Genomic DNA, 19,253 nt, shown 5'->3' with positions numbered 1-19,253 from the left:
TCACCTTTGATAGGATTGAAAAAAATAATCCTGCCTGAGATTATAGTCCCAGCAGGTTGTTATATTTAACTTTTAAATTAAAAGTGACATTTTCTTTCTTTTTTTTCTTTTTTGATTGATTTCAAAGTCTTTATCTGTAATTACATTTTTAATGAAGCGACATGAATCTTACAATACACACTCCACTTCTCTCGACTTTAGCCTATTATTTTTTTTAATTGGCTCTGCGTGTTTCAATTTGGTGACGGCCCCTTAAAAGAAAAAAAAAGAAAAAAATCAAACAGCAGCGACTCATTTCTACAACTGCGACTTTGTAGCGAGCGACGCGCGGGGAGAAAAATTCATCATCGCAGAGACGCAGCGAGCAATTAGCGCCAGCAGCCGGAGCATAAAATCAGAGCGAAGGGGAAACCACCAACTGAGGAGGCGGAGCATGAAGTGACTCTGATTGGAAATGATTTCCCAAATAAAGTTAATTAACCAATAAATATGAAATGTGAAATGACTGCTGTCCGACCCTGAGGATGAGATCCAGGTTTAAGGTTTCACATGGCGTTAAGGTGTTTTTGGGGTTCTAAACTTAGCACGTCGTGTTTTTACCATTAACTTTAAATTCAAATGTACAGATTTTCTCTATGGGAAGAATTAGTGGTTTACACCTGAATGTAAACACACCTTACGTTGATGATGATCAGAGTTGCAAAGGGGTGGAAGATTCCTGGTAATTTTACAGAAAATTTGAATGGGATTGGGAAATTTGGGAATTTTGGAAATATTTCAAATTAGAAACTTTCCATTGGGATTAATGGTCATTGTAGCAACTCTGAGGATGATAATAAGACTCATGATGATGAGAGAAGTTTTATAAAATTTTAATTTACCCTTACCTTAAACCAGGTCTTAACCCTTTAAAAAGCCCTTTAAAGTCATTCAACATAGGTTTGTACGTTTTATGGACACACACACACACACACACACACACACACTTGCCTGCTGTCTGATGGTTCGTCAGTGTAAACTAACCTTGTTTTCCTTTTTTTTCTCTCCTCCTTCCTTCCCTCCCCTCCTCTCACTTTTCCCCCTTTTTATTATTCTTTTATTCCCCTTTTTCCCCGTCTCATAAACGACCCCCTCTCCTCCTCCTCCTCTTCCCTCTTTTGTTCCCTTCTGTGGAGTTTATGCTCCTAATTTGCTCTTTTCTTCTTCTTTTGCTTCGTCCCTTGCTTATCGTTTTCTTTCACTTCATCCTTTTAATTCTGTCTCTGGGAATTATTTGTCTTTTAATTCCCTTTTACCATCGCTCTGTAATGAATTTCCCCCTTTGTTCAACCTTTCGTCTTCCAATTCTCTGCGACCACTCGTCCGTCCTCTTTCCTCCTCTCACTGATTTCCCTTTTATTTCCTTTCCCCTCCGTCCTTTTTTTCTCTTTGGCCTCCTCGTCCTCCTCCTCGTTCTCCTTCTGTCTCTCCAGTGGCTGCTCCTCTGCCTCCAAGCTCCTGCTCTGGTTCTGCAACACCAGGCCAGTGCCTGTCTAGCTGCTGTTTGTCTAGAGCGTCTCCAGGCTCTTATCAAGTGAGTCTGCAGCCTCACACACACACACACACATGATTACATGTCATTACTCCAGATTTAGGGCCGCTGCGTCTTTATTGGCCTTTATTGGTTAACATGTCGATGAATCAGTGAGTTTGATTGAATTAGAGTTTATTTGCATGCATGGCTGCTTTTTCATCAATCAGCATAAATGGTTGGAGAAATACGAAGTTAAATATGGATTTAGCTGTTTTTTTACAGACAAAAGTGAAAGAAAACCAGAACTAATGCTTCACGCTGGACTAAATCCGCCCTCGTTGTGTCATTTATTTGTAAGATTGTCCTTTTTAGCAGCTAAATTTTTCATGAAGATCACCCGAGTATGTTCCTCTTCAGTTTTAGTAAAAAAAAAATAATCAAATTTTCAAGAAATCCAAGTGTATTTAGTGCAAAACTGCAATGACGTAGTACGGATTTTGGCTGCAATTCTGATTTAACATGGTTTGGGCCCATTGAAGTGTGTAAATTTGCCATGTTTATGTCAAATGGTAATAGTAATGAGCAGGTAAAGTTCACTTTTTTGAAGCTCAAATTGAGGTTTGAGCTCTCTGTGTGATCTCATTAAGATAAACTAATCCTTTATTTGTCCCACATACAACATAAATTAACATAATTACTTAAAATAAATTGCCCTCATTGCTTCATTATATCAAAATCACTCATAACCCTCCACCAATGAGGTTATGCTTTCATCGGCGTGTGTTTCTCTGTAAGTTTGTCCTACTTTTAGCAAATTGCCGTCTAAGATTTTTGAAAAATCAGTCTAAATTTTTCGTGGTCAAGTATGTTCCCATTCAGTTTTGATAAAAACAAATATCAAATTTTCATAAAAACCCTGTGTAATTAGTGCAAAACTGTAATGACGTAGTACGGATTTTGCTGCAATTTCAATTTAACATGGTTTGGTCCCATTGAAGAAGTTCACATGTGTATGTCTCTGAATTTTGTCACGTTTATGTAAAATGGTAATAGTTACAAGCAGGTAAAGTTCTAGAAAGTTCTGGATCCAGTGCATCAAAATGTAAGAAATTTGAGGTGCCAGTTTGACCACCTTGGCGGAGGTTTGAGTGATCTCTTTAAGATAAGACGAGATAATCAGTTATTCACCTCACATGGGGACATTAGCAACGGAAATAAACATAATTAGTTAACGCTCATTTAGATAAATAATAGTATTGCTTCATTTCAACATAATTACGTACAGTAGTACCAATGGGTTGCCTTTATGTAGATCGCAACTAAAAGTTTTTGAAAGTTTTGTCCGTCTGTGTGTCTGTCTGACTGTCTGGCTTTGTCCAAAAACAGACAGAAAGACAAAAAACGAGTGGAAACGATTATTGTGTTCAGTCACAACACAGAGTCTCCAGTGAGTTGTCGTCAACAATACAACAAAAACATCAGTAACAAACTGAAAAACATGAATACCGCGAATCTGTCGGGCCGATTGGAACCACCGACCCCCGCGACCCTTGTGGAAGATAACGTGAATAGAAGATGAATGAATGAATTTACTTCTTCCCTGCCTGGTTCTCTCTGTTGTGTATTACTCTCTCGTCTGAGTTTGTCTCTTTCTTATTTTCTTTGTGTGCTTTTGTGAGACCTGTCTGCTCACATTATTGATCTGACTCAGTAAAAACTATTATTTTCTTTTGCACAGTATGGTTTTTTCTTTTCTTTTCTTAAGACCCATTATTGTCTTCAACCATAAAAATCTGCGTTTAATGGCGACTCATTGTCGCACAAATCAATGTTGTGCTTAAGTTAGCGACCCTTTTACAGCCATATCTGTAACGCCTATTATTTTAAATTGTTATAAGAATCACTTCCAAAAAGATGTTGTATGTATGTTATGTAAAACATTTACACATAAATCTTAAGTAACAGGTTTGTTTGGGGACCCAAAAAAATCTCCCACGACTCATATTTGGGCCCCAACCCAGACTTTGGAAATCACTCATTTAAAGAGTTCAGTGTTCTACTATTTACCCTACACACATTCTTCAGGTGTAATTACCACAACCATGAGAATTAGAGACCAAACCTTTTCCATGGACCTTATTCTTTAGATTTTAAACTGCATTCTTTTGGGGGCCTCAAAAAAAGGTCAAACCATTCGTGGGCTTTTTTCAGTAGCCCACAATATACACTACACACGATTTTTTTCACATTTTAAACTTTAATCTTTATTGAAAGTTCAGGAATTTCCTCAAATTTGTTTGGGGACCCCAGACAATTCTCCCATCTGTAGGTCCCAACCACTTTAGGAAACACTGATCTAAAGTTCAGTCTCCTAACATCAACACTACCCACAAACTTGAGGCAATAGCAACTTACTACCACAACAATGGAGATTAGGTTGACTGTGTATGGTTAGGAACCAAACTTGGTACTTTTAATTGTATGTACGACGTCTTTTGGACCTATTTTCTCGGATTTTAATGTTTATTCTTCACTAAAAGGTTGGGAAATTTCTTCACATTTGTTTGGGGACCCCAAAAATTTCTCCCACGACCCATCTGTGGACCCTGACCCAGACTTTGGGAATCGCTGATTTAAAGCAGAGAGTGAGTAGCCTATAATATACACTACCAACAATCTTCAGGTGCGACAATGACAATTAGGCCAAACTTGGTGCTCTTAATGCTATGTTTTTTCACATTTTAAATTTTATTCTTAAAATTGACTCAAATTTGTTTGGGGACCCCAAAAACATCATCCATGACGCACCTGTGGGCCCCCACCCAGACATTTGGAACCACTGTTCTGACTCTGTGCTCTGTCTTTTTCATCACAAACGTGGATTGTGTTCATTATAAGCCGCGTCTCCCCTGGACTTTTCTTTTTTACACCGTGAGGACAAACAGCAGCAGACGCTGTGGGGTCAGAGGTCAGCGACGTGAAGATAAGACCGGCTTATTTCTTTCCCATTTCCTTTTTAATTTTTCAGCCTATTTAACGCTAATATTTTCTTTTATATTCACTTTTCTTTATTATTCTGAGGTTTGGGAAACACCTGACATTCTCTGGATGTATAAGTTTATGGATTCATAGGTTTTGAGGTTTTTAAGCTTCTTATATGTGATTCTTTATTTCTGCTTTCTTTCTTATGAGGAGCAAAGAAACCAGAAAAACACATATACAAGTTGTATATTATATAGTATATATATAAAGTCAATACATGGACAAAACAAGACATTTGAAGATTTTTGAAGCATTTTCCTCAATCTCAATCTCATCAATTCATTGAAAAAATACTCAGCAGATCAGTAAATAATCAAAATAGTTGTTGTTTTTCGTACTCATGCAGTGAAATGATTTGTCAGATCCACATTTACATGTAATTACATTTATTTTTTTGGATCAGAATGTGTTTTATTGAATATTTCTTGCGTAGCTGAAGAGAAACTGTTGATTTTCTTGATGGCTTTGACCTTTTTTCCTCTTTTAAAAGCCCTCAACACAGCTGTGCTCGGTTTGTTTTATTTTGAAAGAGTCGTCCCGCTGACGGCACTTTCAGATTCGATCAGACGACGCTTACGGGCGTCATTTTGGGAGAGTTGATTTCTTGATGAGTTTGGAAGGAGGTGGAGAAAGAGAAGTGAAGGGAGGAGAGGAGGAGGAGGAGGATCTGCTGCTGCTGACAGTTCTTCAGGTTCTAATTACAAAGCTGTTTGTCTCCCGGCTTTTCATTTAGACTTCTAACAGACGAAAGAAAAAAAAACAAAAAAACAGAGCAATCACACGTTTGGTGACCACATTTTGACCCCAGCTTAAAGCTGCAGTACATTTAAGAACTTTTGTTGATTTTTGTTGTTGTTATTCTGCCAATTTTTTTGTTCTTTGTGAACAGAAAGGAAGTGACGTTAGTTGTTTGCCAAGTCCTTAATGTGAAAACAGGCTCTGTCAGGCAAAACTATCAGACCTGACCAAGGGAGTGTGTGTGTGTGTATACACCAGCAGTGCGACATCAGTCTCGGACGCGTCGCTTGACTTTGGTGCAGATCGCAGCGCCATTTTCAGAGCTATAAGTGTGAACGCGGTCATAGCTCTTTAAATGGTACTGCCCTATGCAGCCACATAACCAGCCACCGGAAATCCAGCTGTGCAGGAAGACGACGAAGGACGAAGGACGAAGGATTCTCATCTTTTGGTGTAAAAAGTCCGATCAAAGTCATGGGAGGCAGATTTATTCTCTCATCATCATCCTCTTCCTCATATACAGTATACTTTTTGTTATTTTCTACACACAGTAGAACAGTATTTTTGTGTGCCACCAGAGGAAGCTTGCGGACCACTGGTGGTACACGTGCCACACTTTGAGAAACATGGGGTCTTATTATGTGTTAAATACTGGAGAGAGATAGTGAGCGGTAAATAAGTTCAGATTTAGACCACTTTATTTTCTTTTTTTAAGGTAGAAACTGAATTAACAACCATCATCACAACAGACGGAAAAACACAGAGCAACACACAACTTCACAACACTGTTACATCAGCAGTTTTTTTCCCTGAGTCATGTTTTCTCATTTGGACTGACTTCTGCGGCTGCTGCTCTTCTGACTTTTTCTCGTTTAGACATTTAAAACCTGAATTAGACGTTCTGAAAATCAATGCTAACTGCGTCTGCGGAAGCTAAGTACACGTTTAATCATAACAAGTGTTCGTTGTGAGGCTTCAACAGCAGTAGAAATGTTAGCTTTGCTCAAGCAATCAAACACGCGGCACTAACTCACATTTATGGTTGTTTTCGTGTTTTGTGAAAGGCGTGTGTTCCTCAAAACTACAATTTTATACACGATCCGTCAATTGTCTCCAGCTTTATCCTCCCGGGTTCATTGGAACGCTTCAAAGGCAGTAGAAATGTTAGCTTTGCTCAAACTGTCACAAACACGGGGCACTAACTCACGTTTATTGTTGTTTTTGTCTTTAGTGAAAGTCTATTGTTGCCCGTATTTCCTCAAAACTACAATTTTATACGTGATCCACTTTATCCTCCTGGACAAACACACGATATGCTAAGTGGAAACTGTGTGAACTGTGCTAGCAAGTTCTGCTACCCATTTAATAAACGATTTACGGCTGGATTGATTGGTTCAGGCACTGGTGTCAGTTTCTTGATACTCGTCCCAGCTCGTCTTAACAGCTTTTTTTGTCCATTGTCTTCGGTGTTTGTTTGTCAAGTGTCTCCAGTGGAGCGAGTGTTGTTCAGTCCCACTTGTGGTGTCAGTGCGGTGTGCGTGTGTGCGTGTGTGTGTGTGAACGGGTGACAGGAGAAGACAAAAGAACAAATGTGCGGTGGAGTCGTCCTCAAATCAGTAAGCACATTACTTCCTAAGTAAATGAAATGGCTGTGTGTTTGTCTTTGTCTCTAAGTATAGCTCATGTGGCAGAATCTGAATTAAAAGCTTCACAAAATTGTAGTGGGTGACCTTAGGACTGAGATTGATTTGTCAAATAAACACTGCAGGAATTAAATTTGTTTTTTTCTCTGCTTCTGAGGCTCAATGAATCACTTCATCACTTCATGTAAATGCCAAAATTCACTAACGTCTGCTGAGCGTGTCTCGGTCCAGAGTGGGAACAGATGGACCGGTTGACCGACATCACTGCCCTCGGGTTTGTCTCAGCACCGCCGGTGGAGCCGATGCTCGATCCGTCAAACAGCCGGAGTCGTCTGAGGCAGAGTGAGGGCACATGTCAGTGAAGGTCACACACAGATGCTCCACCATCAGGTCATCCTCATGCCGCGTTTCCTTTAAGTGAGACAGTCCAGTTTGGTACAGTATGTTTTTGTGTTTCCATTACGGATAGTACCAAAATAACCAGTCCCAACCGTTCCATGTCTTTGGCACCCATTTCTTGGGGTATCAGAGTATTTTTAAATGTCTAAATAGACTCTTATTGGCTCTTGTTGGTCATTTTCCTGACTGATTGGACTATTTCCTCTCTACTGCCCCCATGATTTCCGGTGGTAAAGCTCTGGGTCTGTCATTGGACGAGCTCTCCTGCTGAGATGAATGCTAAATACTTACAGAAATTCTCCGTCCGTCTCTGTCTTTTGTGTCGAATATAAATGGGCCTTTACACTGTAGGTGACGCATATTATGTATATAGCTCCATAGCTACATACAGTATTGTGCCAACCCTGTTCCCTCACCTGTTCGATCAGTCTCGCCGCACTCGGGTGATGCCTGGAGTCAGATTGAGCGCCACGGGCCACGTGGCTCCAAACCTCGTGTCAAGGAGTGATGGGAGAAAGGATAGTGCATAAAATCAAAGGCTAAAAACAAAGCATCCGTCGTGATACCTCTGCATTTGCTGGAGTGTGGTGGACTCCCCTCCCTCCCTTCCTCCCTCCCTCGTGTCTCTGTCTCCTGCTGAAATTGCAGATGGTATCGCTGTGACAGAAAAGGGAAGGACGTTTTTTGTTTGCAGTGATGGAAGCTTCGCTTCTAATCCAGCACAGCTTGGTGGGGGGGCGGCTGTCATCAGATCCTGATGAGGGAAGTTGACAGCGAAGTCGGGGGAAGACTGGGGTGTTTTAGATGCTGATGAGTGCGTGGAGTAGCGGCAGCAGTGATATGTGCGTCAGACTCAGAGGAGTCGTCCTCTCGCTCGTGTTTTGGATTCTGAACTCAAGTCTCAGATGTAGTTTTCTCTTTTTTTAGTTCACCGCAGGATTAAACATGTCGCACATACAGTTAGTTTCTGAGGCGATTTTAAAACCCAACTAAACCCAGAATCATTTTTTAATCCCCTCTTCTTTTCGTCATTCTTTTCCTCTTTTCTCTCAAACTCGTGGTCTCAGCACAGTGGGATGTACTGCAGCTGGAGAACATCCTTCAATGTTGCTGTCAATTTGGGTCTGAAATTTGTCTCTGAAAAACTTTTTTAAAGCCTCTACATCAATAATTAAAGTTGTCTAAAAAAAACAAGCTGATGTCTTTACCCATCAATATCCAGAGAAGAGAAGCCCAGACTTTCCTCTCTCTCTCTCTCAGGCCTTTTCGTTCGGCTCTTCCGGGGAATACTGAAGCGACTTTAGCCCTATCCAGAAGGGATTAGTTTTAAATGGGGAGGTGGACTAATGTCCTTTTACCTCAGGACATCTGTAATATTAATGGCTTAGTCATCAGAAATCTGGGTGAAAGTACCACAATTTGGAGTGGTAAATCGCCTCGTCTGTCCCAAGAGCCCTTTCTGTCACGGAGCCACCACTACGACTATCGCAGGCCTGGGCAACCAACTCCGTGCGCTCCCGCAACGGGTGTACCCTAGAGGGGTTTACCCTAGACAGGTGAACACTAGACGGGTATACCCTTGACGAGTGTACCCTTGACGGGTTTACCCTAGACAGGTGAACACTAGACGGGTATACCCTTGACGGGTGTACCCTTGACGGGTATACCCTAGACAGGTGAACACTAGACGGGTGTACCCTGGACGGGTGTACCCTGGACGGGTATACCCTGGATGTGTTTACCCTGGACGGGTTTACCCTGAACGGATGTACCCTAGACAAAGCACATCTATTCTCACCCGGGAGGACAAGGGTGGTAGCGAACTCAGTGATGCCTGAATTGGCAACGGCGCCACCACTACCCCATGACCTACTGCATCGCTGGCTCTGTTTGCAGATACGTGTAAACAACTTCACCCTGACTTCCCGGACACCAAGTGGCACCTGATTTAAGCACCGCCATCATCTTCTGTCGTCATGTTCATACGACGCTGCTTTTTGATATCACACAAGTGCAGACACACGTCATAGCAACATAGCGCCGCCATGCTTGAAAATCCGCGGACAACTATTTGTAGACAGGAGATGTTTACGCATATGTTTCCTGCTGGTCTATTTGCACGGGATGAGTATTACCAGGGGTCATTTTTCCAGATCTTTCTTGACTGACATGGTCGGGTAATGATTACTGACATGGCACATTCAGATGGGACTAAAATCACAGCTTTGGTCATAGTGACTTTACCTATACATCTGAATAGGACTATAGTCTCTCCAGCGAGTCCTGGGTCTTCCCCGGGGGCCTCCTCCTGGTTGGACGTCACCAGGGAGGGTTGTCCAATGTGCAACGTAAATAAGCCGCAAGGCTGAAACAGGGTTTTGTGAACCCAGAGTTTTCAAAAGTCTCCGTTTTCAGGGACAAAAAAAAACTACATTTTACACGTAGACAGAAAAACAAAACATTATCTTGTTTTGGACAAGGTGTATGAATCACCTGTGGGCCGATTATCACTATAGTGCTGACAAACCACCTGTAAACCATACTGCATGTTCCCCATCATTCTCCTCATCTAAGATTAGACACTGAATCATCGCTGCAAGGCACTGTGGGAAAACTCCGGGGACTCAGAGCAAACACAACTTCAGACTGTCTCATTAAATTGTGTAAGTTGTGTTTGGCCGCGAGGGACAAACTCCTCAAAGACGTGGCATATACGCTTTGTCACGTCCAGGCCTTCGCTGCAGGAAGTGGTTAGTAACCGAGTTCCAAGTAAGAAACATTTATTTGTGCAGCTACAAAGTGCTGCCAAAGTCGTCTGCACAAGTCTGATCATTAAAATTTGTTGTTATGTTGCTGTGGTTTCTCCATGCTGCTGCTGCTGCTGCTGCTGCTGATTTCCTTGTCTCCGACAGCCTTTGTGCAGTCTTGAGAAAAGTAAAAGGAAACTTCACACCAGATTCTCATTAACCTCCTATCTCGATTCCGTCTGATGAGACGTTTTGTGGCGTTCCCTCGCCGTGGAAACCACACACAGATCTGTGCCGACTCGTTCCTCCAGCATTTCACTCCTCTCTTCTTCTCCTACTGTATTTACCCACTGCAGAGCTGCGGCGTCCCCCTGCTCCCCTCTAATGCTTTCTGATGTGTCTTCAGATCAGCCTCAAGCAGGAGGAGCAGGAGGAGGAGGAGGAGGAGGAGGAGGAAGAGTAGCCGGCAGGATTTAATCCCATGAAAGACCAATTTTCTGATTCCTTCAGATGACCTGGTGTAAGAAATGTAAACTTTAATAAGTAGTACAAACAGATATTAGCAAATCACCAAAATGAAAACCACATCAGCTGAAGTCTAAGATATTGTAAGATTATATTCTTGCCTGTCAGACAGCATTTACGGACTGGAAACTGAAATCTGTGCAGATTTGTAAATAACTTGTTCTCTGCACCAAACTCCATAGAGAAAATCAGTGATTTAAGATCTGCTGCCTCCGTTCGGCAGTTCAAATGTCTGACTTTGTGACTTCGGTGTTTGAAGTCCTGCGTTCAGATTGACCGCAGTGACACAAACTGACCACACGAGGCAGCAGTAGACCAGCACCTCCTCTGTCACTCCAAGCTAGAAATGCAGAATTTCTCCATGGGCTTTGGTGCAGGAGATTCAGCGAGGTCACAAACTTTCCCGTCAGAAAATGTTGTCCAAGGACAACATCCAGAGGCTCGTTGTCCCAGACTCCTCCTCCTTTTATCAACAGTGGAGTCAAATTTCACTGCAGGACCTCCCTCTCTCCCTTTCCCCCTCAGCTCTCAGCCCACTTCTTGGCATTATTTGTAGGATGAAGGGAGCCTCAGGCGAGGATTCCATTTGTAGCCTGAAAGTTGAATTTCCGAGGTCTTGGGAAACTCGGATTTTAACCCAGAGCAACCTCACGTAACCCTGAGTTAGGATTCCAGTGGCCGCCACCGTACAAACACTGCTACTTTTACCGTTAACAGCGCTTCTGTCGTATTTGTTTCACACTGAATCCGTCGTACACTTAGCACTGTAACTGTAGACATGTAGAGCGTTGCTATTGTTATGCTAACAGCGGCTAGCCCAAGATACGTTGACTTCCATGATTTTTCTCGAGTTTTCAAGTGGAACGTTCTGGAACGCTGTATTCGTTCCCCTGAAGGTCGGTTCTCATTTGACACTTTTTCAGTCCTGATGGTTTTTGCTTCCTCTCCTCAAGTTCTTATTTATTTTTGCTAACCCTGTTTTACTCGACTCGCGAACATTAATCTTCCCAAACTGTCACGATGTTAATGTGCTTTCGTCTCTCCTCTCCTCTCCCCTCGCCCTCTGATTTTTCTGCCCTTCCCTCGTTCCATCTCCTCGACGAACCGCCGCGCAACCACAGAAAACACAACTGCACGTTGCTGTAATTGAGGTGATGACACTCACTCGCTGTTTCACAGTGGAGACCTGCGATGATCGCGATGACCTGTGCGCTGTCCGGGAAAAGCTGAGAACACGTAATTCTTAGAGGTCAAGAACAGTAGATTCATGTATTTTTAGTTTCTTCTCGTTTGAATCATTTTTGCATAAACCTCTGTGTGTGTGTGTGTGTGTGTGTGTGTAATCTCTTTTCTATTCAAATCCACTCCTTTGTTTTCATCTCACATCCACCCTCACTCCTCCATCAGCATCACAGTGGGTGGTGTGTGCGTGTGTGTGAGTGTCCACTCGTCTCGGCGGTCGGTGACCTGGACAGGAAGACTCCCACTGACACCGCCAAAATAAAGCAAATGAGAAACAAAAGGAAAGTGGGGCCTTGGTGATTGTGATGATCAATTATTGAGAGAGAGACGGAGCGAGAGTGAGTGAAAATGAATTATTATCATCATCAGAGGAGAGAGGACGAGACTTTGAGTGGTCGATGAGAGGGTGAGGGTTTTCAAATCTGACTTGATTTTAAAAACGTAAATATCTTAACATGTTTAACACTAAAGATTTTAAATCGTCTTTTTTCTTAACGGTCTTTTGTCTCTCGAGTCTTGTTTCCTCTTTGTTCATTCAGATTAGTGGATTAACTGTTTAAAAATGAGACACTGAAGGACAAAGGGACAGAGGTCAGATCTCACGAAACATGTTTTTGCCTCTCGAACGTTATTAAATTACTTTAAAATCTAATAAAGTGCTGGATTTACTTGATTCTAGTGTAGACTGAAGACAGAGATGTAATTAAATTCCACTGGATGTTAATTTAGATTTTCATTGAGAACTTTAAACTGTTCAGCAGAGGTCAGGGTGGACTTCACAGGACGTCCACAGTCGCGCTGCTGAAGGTCACCTACGCTGAGATGATGAACGTTCGCCACACTGCTGCCCAAAATATGCCAAAAGTGTTTAGTCTGGTGTAATCAGGTCCTCGTGTCTCTGTCTCTGGCCTCATTAAACAAACCCCCCTCCTGTCTTCTGCTCTGCCCGTCGTCCCGTTGGCTCAGCTGTGGACAAACAACACCACAAATAAACACAGGATGGATGCAGCAGCTACACGTCCTGCAGCCACACGTCCCACAGCCACATGTCCCGCAGCCACATGTCCCAGAGCCACATGTCCCCACAGCCACAGGTCCCTGCAGCCACCGTCCCGCAGCCACCGTCCCTGCAGCCACAGCCATCGTCGCAGCCACCGCCCGCAGCCATGCGTCCCGCAGCCACAGCCATGCAGCCACAGCCATACGTCCCTGCAGCCACAGCCATACGCCCGCCACAGCCATACCACAGCCATACGTCCCTGCAGCCACAGCCATACATCCCTGCAGCCACAGCCATTCGCAGCCACATGTCCCGCAGCCACCGTCCCAGCAGCCACACAGCCACCGTCCCGCAGCCACAGCCATCGTCCCTATAGCCACAGCCATAGCCTAGCGCCCCGCAGCCACATAGCCACAGCCAGCCACAGCCATCGTCGCAGCCAGCCAAGCCGTCCCGCAGCCACAGCCATAGCGCCATAGCCACAGCCATACGCCATACGTCCCCGCAGCCACAGCCATACGTCCCTGCAGCCACAGAAATGTAGAATTAGACGTCGCTCCTGCAGACGTCAGCGATTCCTTAAGTGTTTGCTGTTTTTAAATATTTTCATGCCGTGCATTTTCATTTGTAAATGAGCTCAGTCTGTGAATCAATCTTTATTTATATAGCACTTTTCATACATATAAATGAACACAAAGGGCTTTACATAAAACATCCACCGGTGGAACAGTCGTTCACCTAAACCTCCCACATACACACTAAAGGAGCTGAGGAAACGATGTACATTCCATACTCAGCAGTATGTAAATGAGAGTCAGAGTTATAAAGAGAAAATAAGTAAAACTAGGAGATAAACAAATGAATTAAGAATTAAGAAGTACAATAAGAGTACATATAAGCAGAATACATAGGGTAAACTAAAGATTTCATACACTAAGTGAATAATAATAATAGTAATAATAATGATAATAATAACTATGATAAATATCCAATAAGGGGCTACAGTAGCAAGTGGTAGAAAAAGTGCTATATAAATACAAAGCATTTAAATAGTTACTAAAGAAATTGTATAACTTTTTTATGGAAAATAAAAAAGTATTGGAAGTAACTAGCAAAACAGTGCGGTGAAGTTTTGTAAATAAACTATATTGGAGTGATATTGTTAGTGGCTGATCTGAGGTTATGACATTATGTAAAAGTTAAATAGAGATAATAATAATAAACTGGTTAAAAGATCAATAAAACCACAAGGTTCCCTCTGATCAGTCGATTAAAGGCGGGTTCTGTTGAACTGTAGTTTCACGACAGTAAACCCATGTACGCGATACATGCCACACCCCCTCCTGTCTAAGCTCCACCCCAAAACACCAAAACGTATTTTGGGCTGCATTTGTACTTCATTTCCTACAATGAATTACAGATCCAAGCTTTGTTGTTTAGGCCATAACTTCTGTCCTGGAATAAAAACTGTTTCCAATCATCACAGATGGCAGCATATCCTCTAACATGATTTTGATGGTGTATGAAGATAGCAACAATAATCCAACAGTAATCAGGCCATGAAATCACTGTGTGATCACCTCGTCTCTGTGTCCGGCGGCTGCAGCAGCGTCGTCGTCGTCGTCGGTCGCGGGAGTTTCGACGGCACAATGTGGCAGTCATTTTGGGTTCCGCTCCGGCGAGAACCCGTAGCCTGTTTCCTTTTGAAAAAGCTCCAAACGTTGGAGGCAAATTTCACGGCCAGTTTGGCGGCAGGAAGTGTCTTTGGTCGGCGGGTGTTTGTGTAAACAGCTCGTAATGGTTCGAGCCCACAGACACACACACACACACACACACACACAGATGTTTCTCCTCTGACCATCGTTCACTGTGTATATCACACACACACACACACACACATGTGTATACAATGCTGGCATGTGCACACAGAGACAATAATTCTCCTCATTCAGATTCAGTGGAGCCTACAGACGACGACACAAGTGAGAGTCTTAAGAGTTTCTATGGCTGCTGTTGTTCAATCATGTCATATTTACACTTTATAATACAAAAGAAATGTGGACGTCGGATTCCAAAATGGCTGCAGTAGTAAAAACACCCTGCTTTGATCGTATTTGTGTCACATTAAATCAGTCGTACACACAGTAGCGTTGATTTTTGGACCGCTATTGCTAACTGTGGCTAAAACTAGCTGCGTTCTGTAGGTAACCGCCGTATACTTAGCACAAAAGGGTCAGAATTTCCATATTACCACTTACAAATGTGCATTTATACGTGTAAACACACTTCTTGTACTCAAGTCATTTGCTTTTGTACATAAAAGCTGAGGACGTCGGATATTTTGGTTAGCTAAGGTGACAGTACTCGGAAATAGAGGTCATGCAATAGGGTCATGGAAAAAAGAGAAAGGAACATTAAACTAGTCTTTATAACAACGTGTCAAACTTGAATTAAATTAACTCGAGTGAAGTTTAAAAAACCTGAACTTACCAAAAAGCAAACAAATCACCTTTGCACACTGAACTACTATCACATTTTTACTATTTAAATCCAGTGTCACTGCTTTATTTAACCCTTAAACAGCCTTTTATGGCAGTCATCCCTACACCAAAGTCCATTGAGTAAATCAGTGATTTTAGCTCACAGGGAAACAGGAGTTACTTGTCTACTGCTGCCTCCTGTGGCCAGTTTGTGTCATTGAAGTTAGTGTGAACGTAAGTTTCACAACACTGAAATCACAAATGTAGTATATCTAAATGTAGTGATGGAGGCAGCAGCGGATCGACAACTGTTTACCACTCTGTAAAATCGCTGGTTTTCTCTATGGAGTTTGGTGTGGGCGGAGCTTGCGGTGTCGCAATACCTCTGCTGTTCGTACTTTCAGGTAAATAGTGGCCGGTACCAGGTTTTCGTATCACGTAAGACTTACTGTAGATGATTCACATGACATATTTGATGGAAATAAGACCTAATTTAGTTTTTCCTGTAATTCTACTTCATTATTAGAGAGTTCAAAATGACACACATTGGCTCTTGGTTCACCTTGAATCCTCTTCTTTCTTTCATCTCCCTGAAAAAGCACTAACTACATTAAACTTCAGGACAGGATCAGTTTGAGAAGCGAGTCCATTTCGGTTGTTGACGTTTACCAGGGCGACGCTGATGAATGGAACGCCACAGCAGAGGAGAGTGGATTAAAAGCCTCTCGGATATTTGACGTCTCCGCCTCCTCTGTCGTGGTTTTACTGTCACTGATGTCACTGAAAGGAGTCGCACCGAGGTCAGTTTGGACGACTCCTCTCCCGTTACTCGGCCTGTGCGAGTGTTTCCAGTAAGCACGGATCAGTGACTCATTTTCCCATCAGGAGAACGTTATAAAGGCTTTAACTAAGTCCCTTTATGTAGTCTAAACTGTCTGGCAGAGAAAAGGCTTGAGGTCAGCACATGAGCTCTGATACCAAGGTTTTTCCATTTGGTCTTAAAGTGGTAAATAAAAAAAAAAAAAGGGCTGATTCAGCTCAGGTCAGTTTTGGCAGATTTGTTTGTACGAGACTCGGGATTTGTCACGTTTTAAACCGCCGCGACGGATTCAACACCGCGCAGCAGATGGTTTCATGCACGGAACCATCTGGAAAGGACACGGCGCGAACCATGTGTCCGTCAGAAGAGCGACAACATCAGCGCTCTTTGTAGTTCTGATTTACCCGATGCTGCAGCAGCATGTTCACTAAACTCTATTGTTAATAATGAACATCTGCAGACAATGAGCTCCTCCCCTTTATGGACGCTGATTATCCATCTGAATAATCCTCAGAAGATTAGGAGACAGGGTTACACTAACTAAATCCCTAACCCACTTTTTGAAGGAGTTGAAAATGTATCTTTTTAGACAGGTTAGTTTATTTTATTTTTTCGCCCTCTTGACTAATCAGGGAAAAGGGGGAGGGGCCCTCTAAATGTTGGAGCTACCAAATTGTCGCCGTGTACAAATAACAGCGACAAATGGCCCTGAAATAGCATTTCTCATTATATATAACATTATATACCATTATATTCTTATAATTATTATCTTCTCCCTGTCCCTGACTCCTCCCCCTTTTATAACTGTCATCAGGCTCAGTCCACGCGGAAAAGTAACGGAACGTAAACGGCGAATGTCTTAATCCACACAAAACCTACCGAAACGTCTCTTTAACGCTGCAGTTCATACGTCAGGCCTGTGTGTGGCACTGTAGCGCTGCTAGGGAAATATACCAGAACAGTAGAAGAAGACGATGAAGAAGCAGGTGTATACGAACATTTTTGTTTTCAGAGCTCCCAAAACTGCTGTTTCTGAGTGAATAAAACGCAATGAATTTTGAATAAAGTGCTTAAAATTGCTTGAAATACCGACTGTATTCACTCCCAAAAACAGCTTATTGTCTGAGTCTAAGTGAAAACCAGGCCTGGACCTCGCTTTGGTGTGACCGTGACCCTGAGACAACACAGTTTTTGGTTGTTTGTAGCAACCTTCCAGGGAAGTAATCAGATAAAGTATAAGATAATCGAGTAAAAGTCCCATGAGTGAGGGTGCGGTAGAAACAACGCCCCGAAAAACACATTAACCACAGCTGCACGGTGCTGGAAAAGCCTGATCAATGACCTTGGAAGTGCTTGAAAGTGTGCACGAACCATGAACGTGGCAGTTTTACGCCTCCACAGAGCAAATATTCTCTTTTCATTCTGCTTATACTCGTGTTTTTATTTGCCTGGTTGTCGATCAGCAGTACTTTTAAATCTAAATCGTCCCTCCCTCCGTCCTCAGGTATTCTGTCCTTCACAACGGGAACCACGCGGTGCAGGAGGAGAAGAAGTCTCCGCTCACCGAGTCCTGCTTGTGACCAAACGACGACTCCTCAGTCACATCTCCGCGCTCCGGCCACAGCAGACGACGGACGGAACCCGGGCCCCCGCGCGTCCAACGCCGACACTTCAACCACCTGCTGGGATTCCAGGAGATCCAGGAGAGGAACGTGACATTTACAGCTGAAACTCAAACCTGTGGTCTCTGAAAGACAGGGTCAGGGACCGGAAACAAAAGCCAGTTTTCAGTCTGTTGCTGGTTCTGCTCGGTCAGACTGAAAACCGACCGTCCTCAGAGAACCTGCAGGAGTGTAGGAGAACTTCACGGCACGAGATGTGATTAATGACCGTGTCTGGGAGTCGTGGGCTCGTGAATTTTGTTGCCAAAGCTATTTGATATAACACACGTGTACGTGAAGCTTTTTTGTTGTTGTTCTTTTCCAGCCAAAAAAAAAAAAAGAAGAAGATGAACAACAGAGTTTAGAGGATTGTTGAAAACATTTGAGCTTTTAAAAGCAAGTGTTATCAGAGAGTTTAGAACAACATTTCTCCCTCACATCACTGCGACGCACAGCCGGAGAACCTTTTAGTTCTTTTTTTTCTTCGTCTCCCAGGTCAAATCTTTGCGGCTTTGTTAAATCCTCACTAAGCTGAGAGGAAAATGCGGCCGTGAATCCTCCACCCAAACTGTCCAAGTGCATTATTACAGAGGCTGCTACTCCATCTCAACACCACCAGTTCATTAGTTCACGTTCATAAGACAAACACGTCACACACGTGTGGGAAAATGAACAGATCTACAGACACTGTGATGTGTGTGTGTGTGTGTGTGTGTGTGTTGAGACCAGAACCTCATTTTCTGAGAAACTGGTTTAAGTTTAGGACTTAAGATTTGAATTGTGGTTAAGGTTAAGGTTATAAGTGATAAGTCTGTACCGACGTCTTTGTGAGGACCAAAATAAGGAAGTCAGGACAATTTGTGAAAGAGAGGACCTCTTCTTCTTCTAATCATCTCCAGCGCTGTACTCTGAGGTGCATTTCAAAGTTCCTAAGTACAGTTTGAAGTTCTCCTTCCTTCTTCTTCTTATTCTTTGGCTGGTCCTTAACCTAAAACCCAAGTCTCATTAGGTGGTACTGGTCCTCACATTCTGTCCCACCTTAAAAGGTTTTGAGGACAATTTGCGAAAGAGAGGACCTCTTCTTCTTTCTTCTTCTTCTTCTAATCATCTCCAGCGCTGTACTCTGAGGTGCACTTCAGAGTTTCTAAGTACAGTTTGAAGTTCTCCTTCCTTCTCGTCCTCATTCCTCCTTCTTCTTCTTCTTCTCCTTCGCCTCGCCCTAAACCTAAAACCCAAGTCTCACATTCTGTCCCAGCTTAAACGCCGGGTTAAGGGTTGGGGTTAGGCCTTTAGGTGTGATGGTTAAGGTTAAGGTAAGGGACTAATGTCCAAACGTGTCCTCACAAAGAATGCTGTACAAGAATGTGTGTGTGTGTGTGTATTTCGTACGTTTGTACGTATGAAAACACCGGGGTTTTTTTTCTTTCACGTTCATCTCTACCT

At 42.9% G+C, this 19,253-nt stretch overlaps 1 protein-coding gene across 2 annotated transcripts in view; it reads left to right on the top strand.

The window, feature by feature from the left end:
- Window positions 1–18,548, top strand: part of htr4 (5-hydroxytryptamine receptor 4) — a 118,515-nt gene extending 99,967 nt beyond the window's left edge. The window contains exons 7-8 of one of the 2 annotated variants that reach the window (XM_044039693.1): window positions 1,473–1,573; window positions 17,654–17,709. In XM_044039693.1, the coding sequence (XP_043895628.1) occupies window positions 1,473–1,536 (64 nt within the window). In that variant the 3' untranslated portion in view covers window positions 1,537–1,573; window positions 17,654–17,709. Of the gene's footprint in view, window positions 1–1,472; window positions 1,574–17,653 lie in introns of both variants that reach the window. The other variant, XM_044039694.1, reaches the window with a different exon arrangement.
- The last annotated feature ends 705 nt before the right edge of the window (window positions 18,549–19,253 follow it).

The sequence above is a fragment of the Solea senegalensis genome, linkage group LG12 (assembly GCF_019176455.1).
Source record: "Solea senegalensis isolate Sse05_10M linkage group LG12, IFAPA_SoseM_1, whole genome shotgun sequence".
In the NCBI taxonomy this organism is placed as follows: domain Eukaryota; kingdom Metazoa; phylum Chordata; class Actinopteri; order Pleuronectiformes; family Soleidae; genus Solea; species Solea senegalensis.
This window is presented reverse-complemented; position numbering and strand designations above follow the sequence as displayed.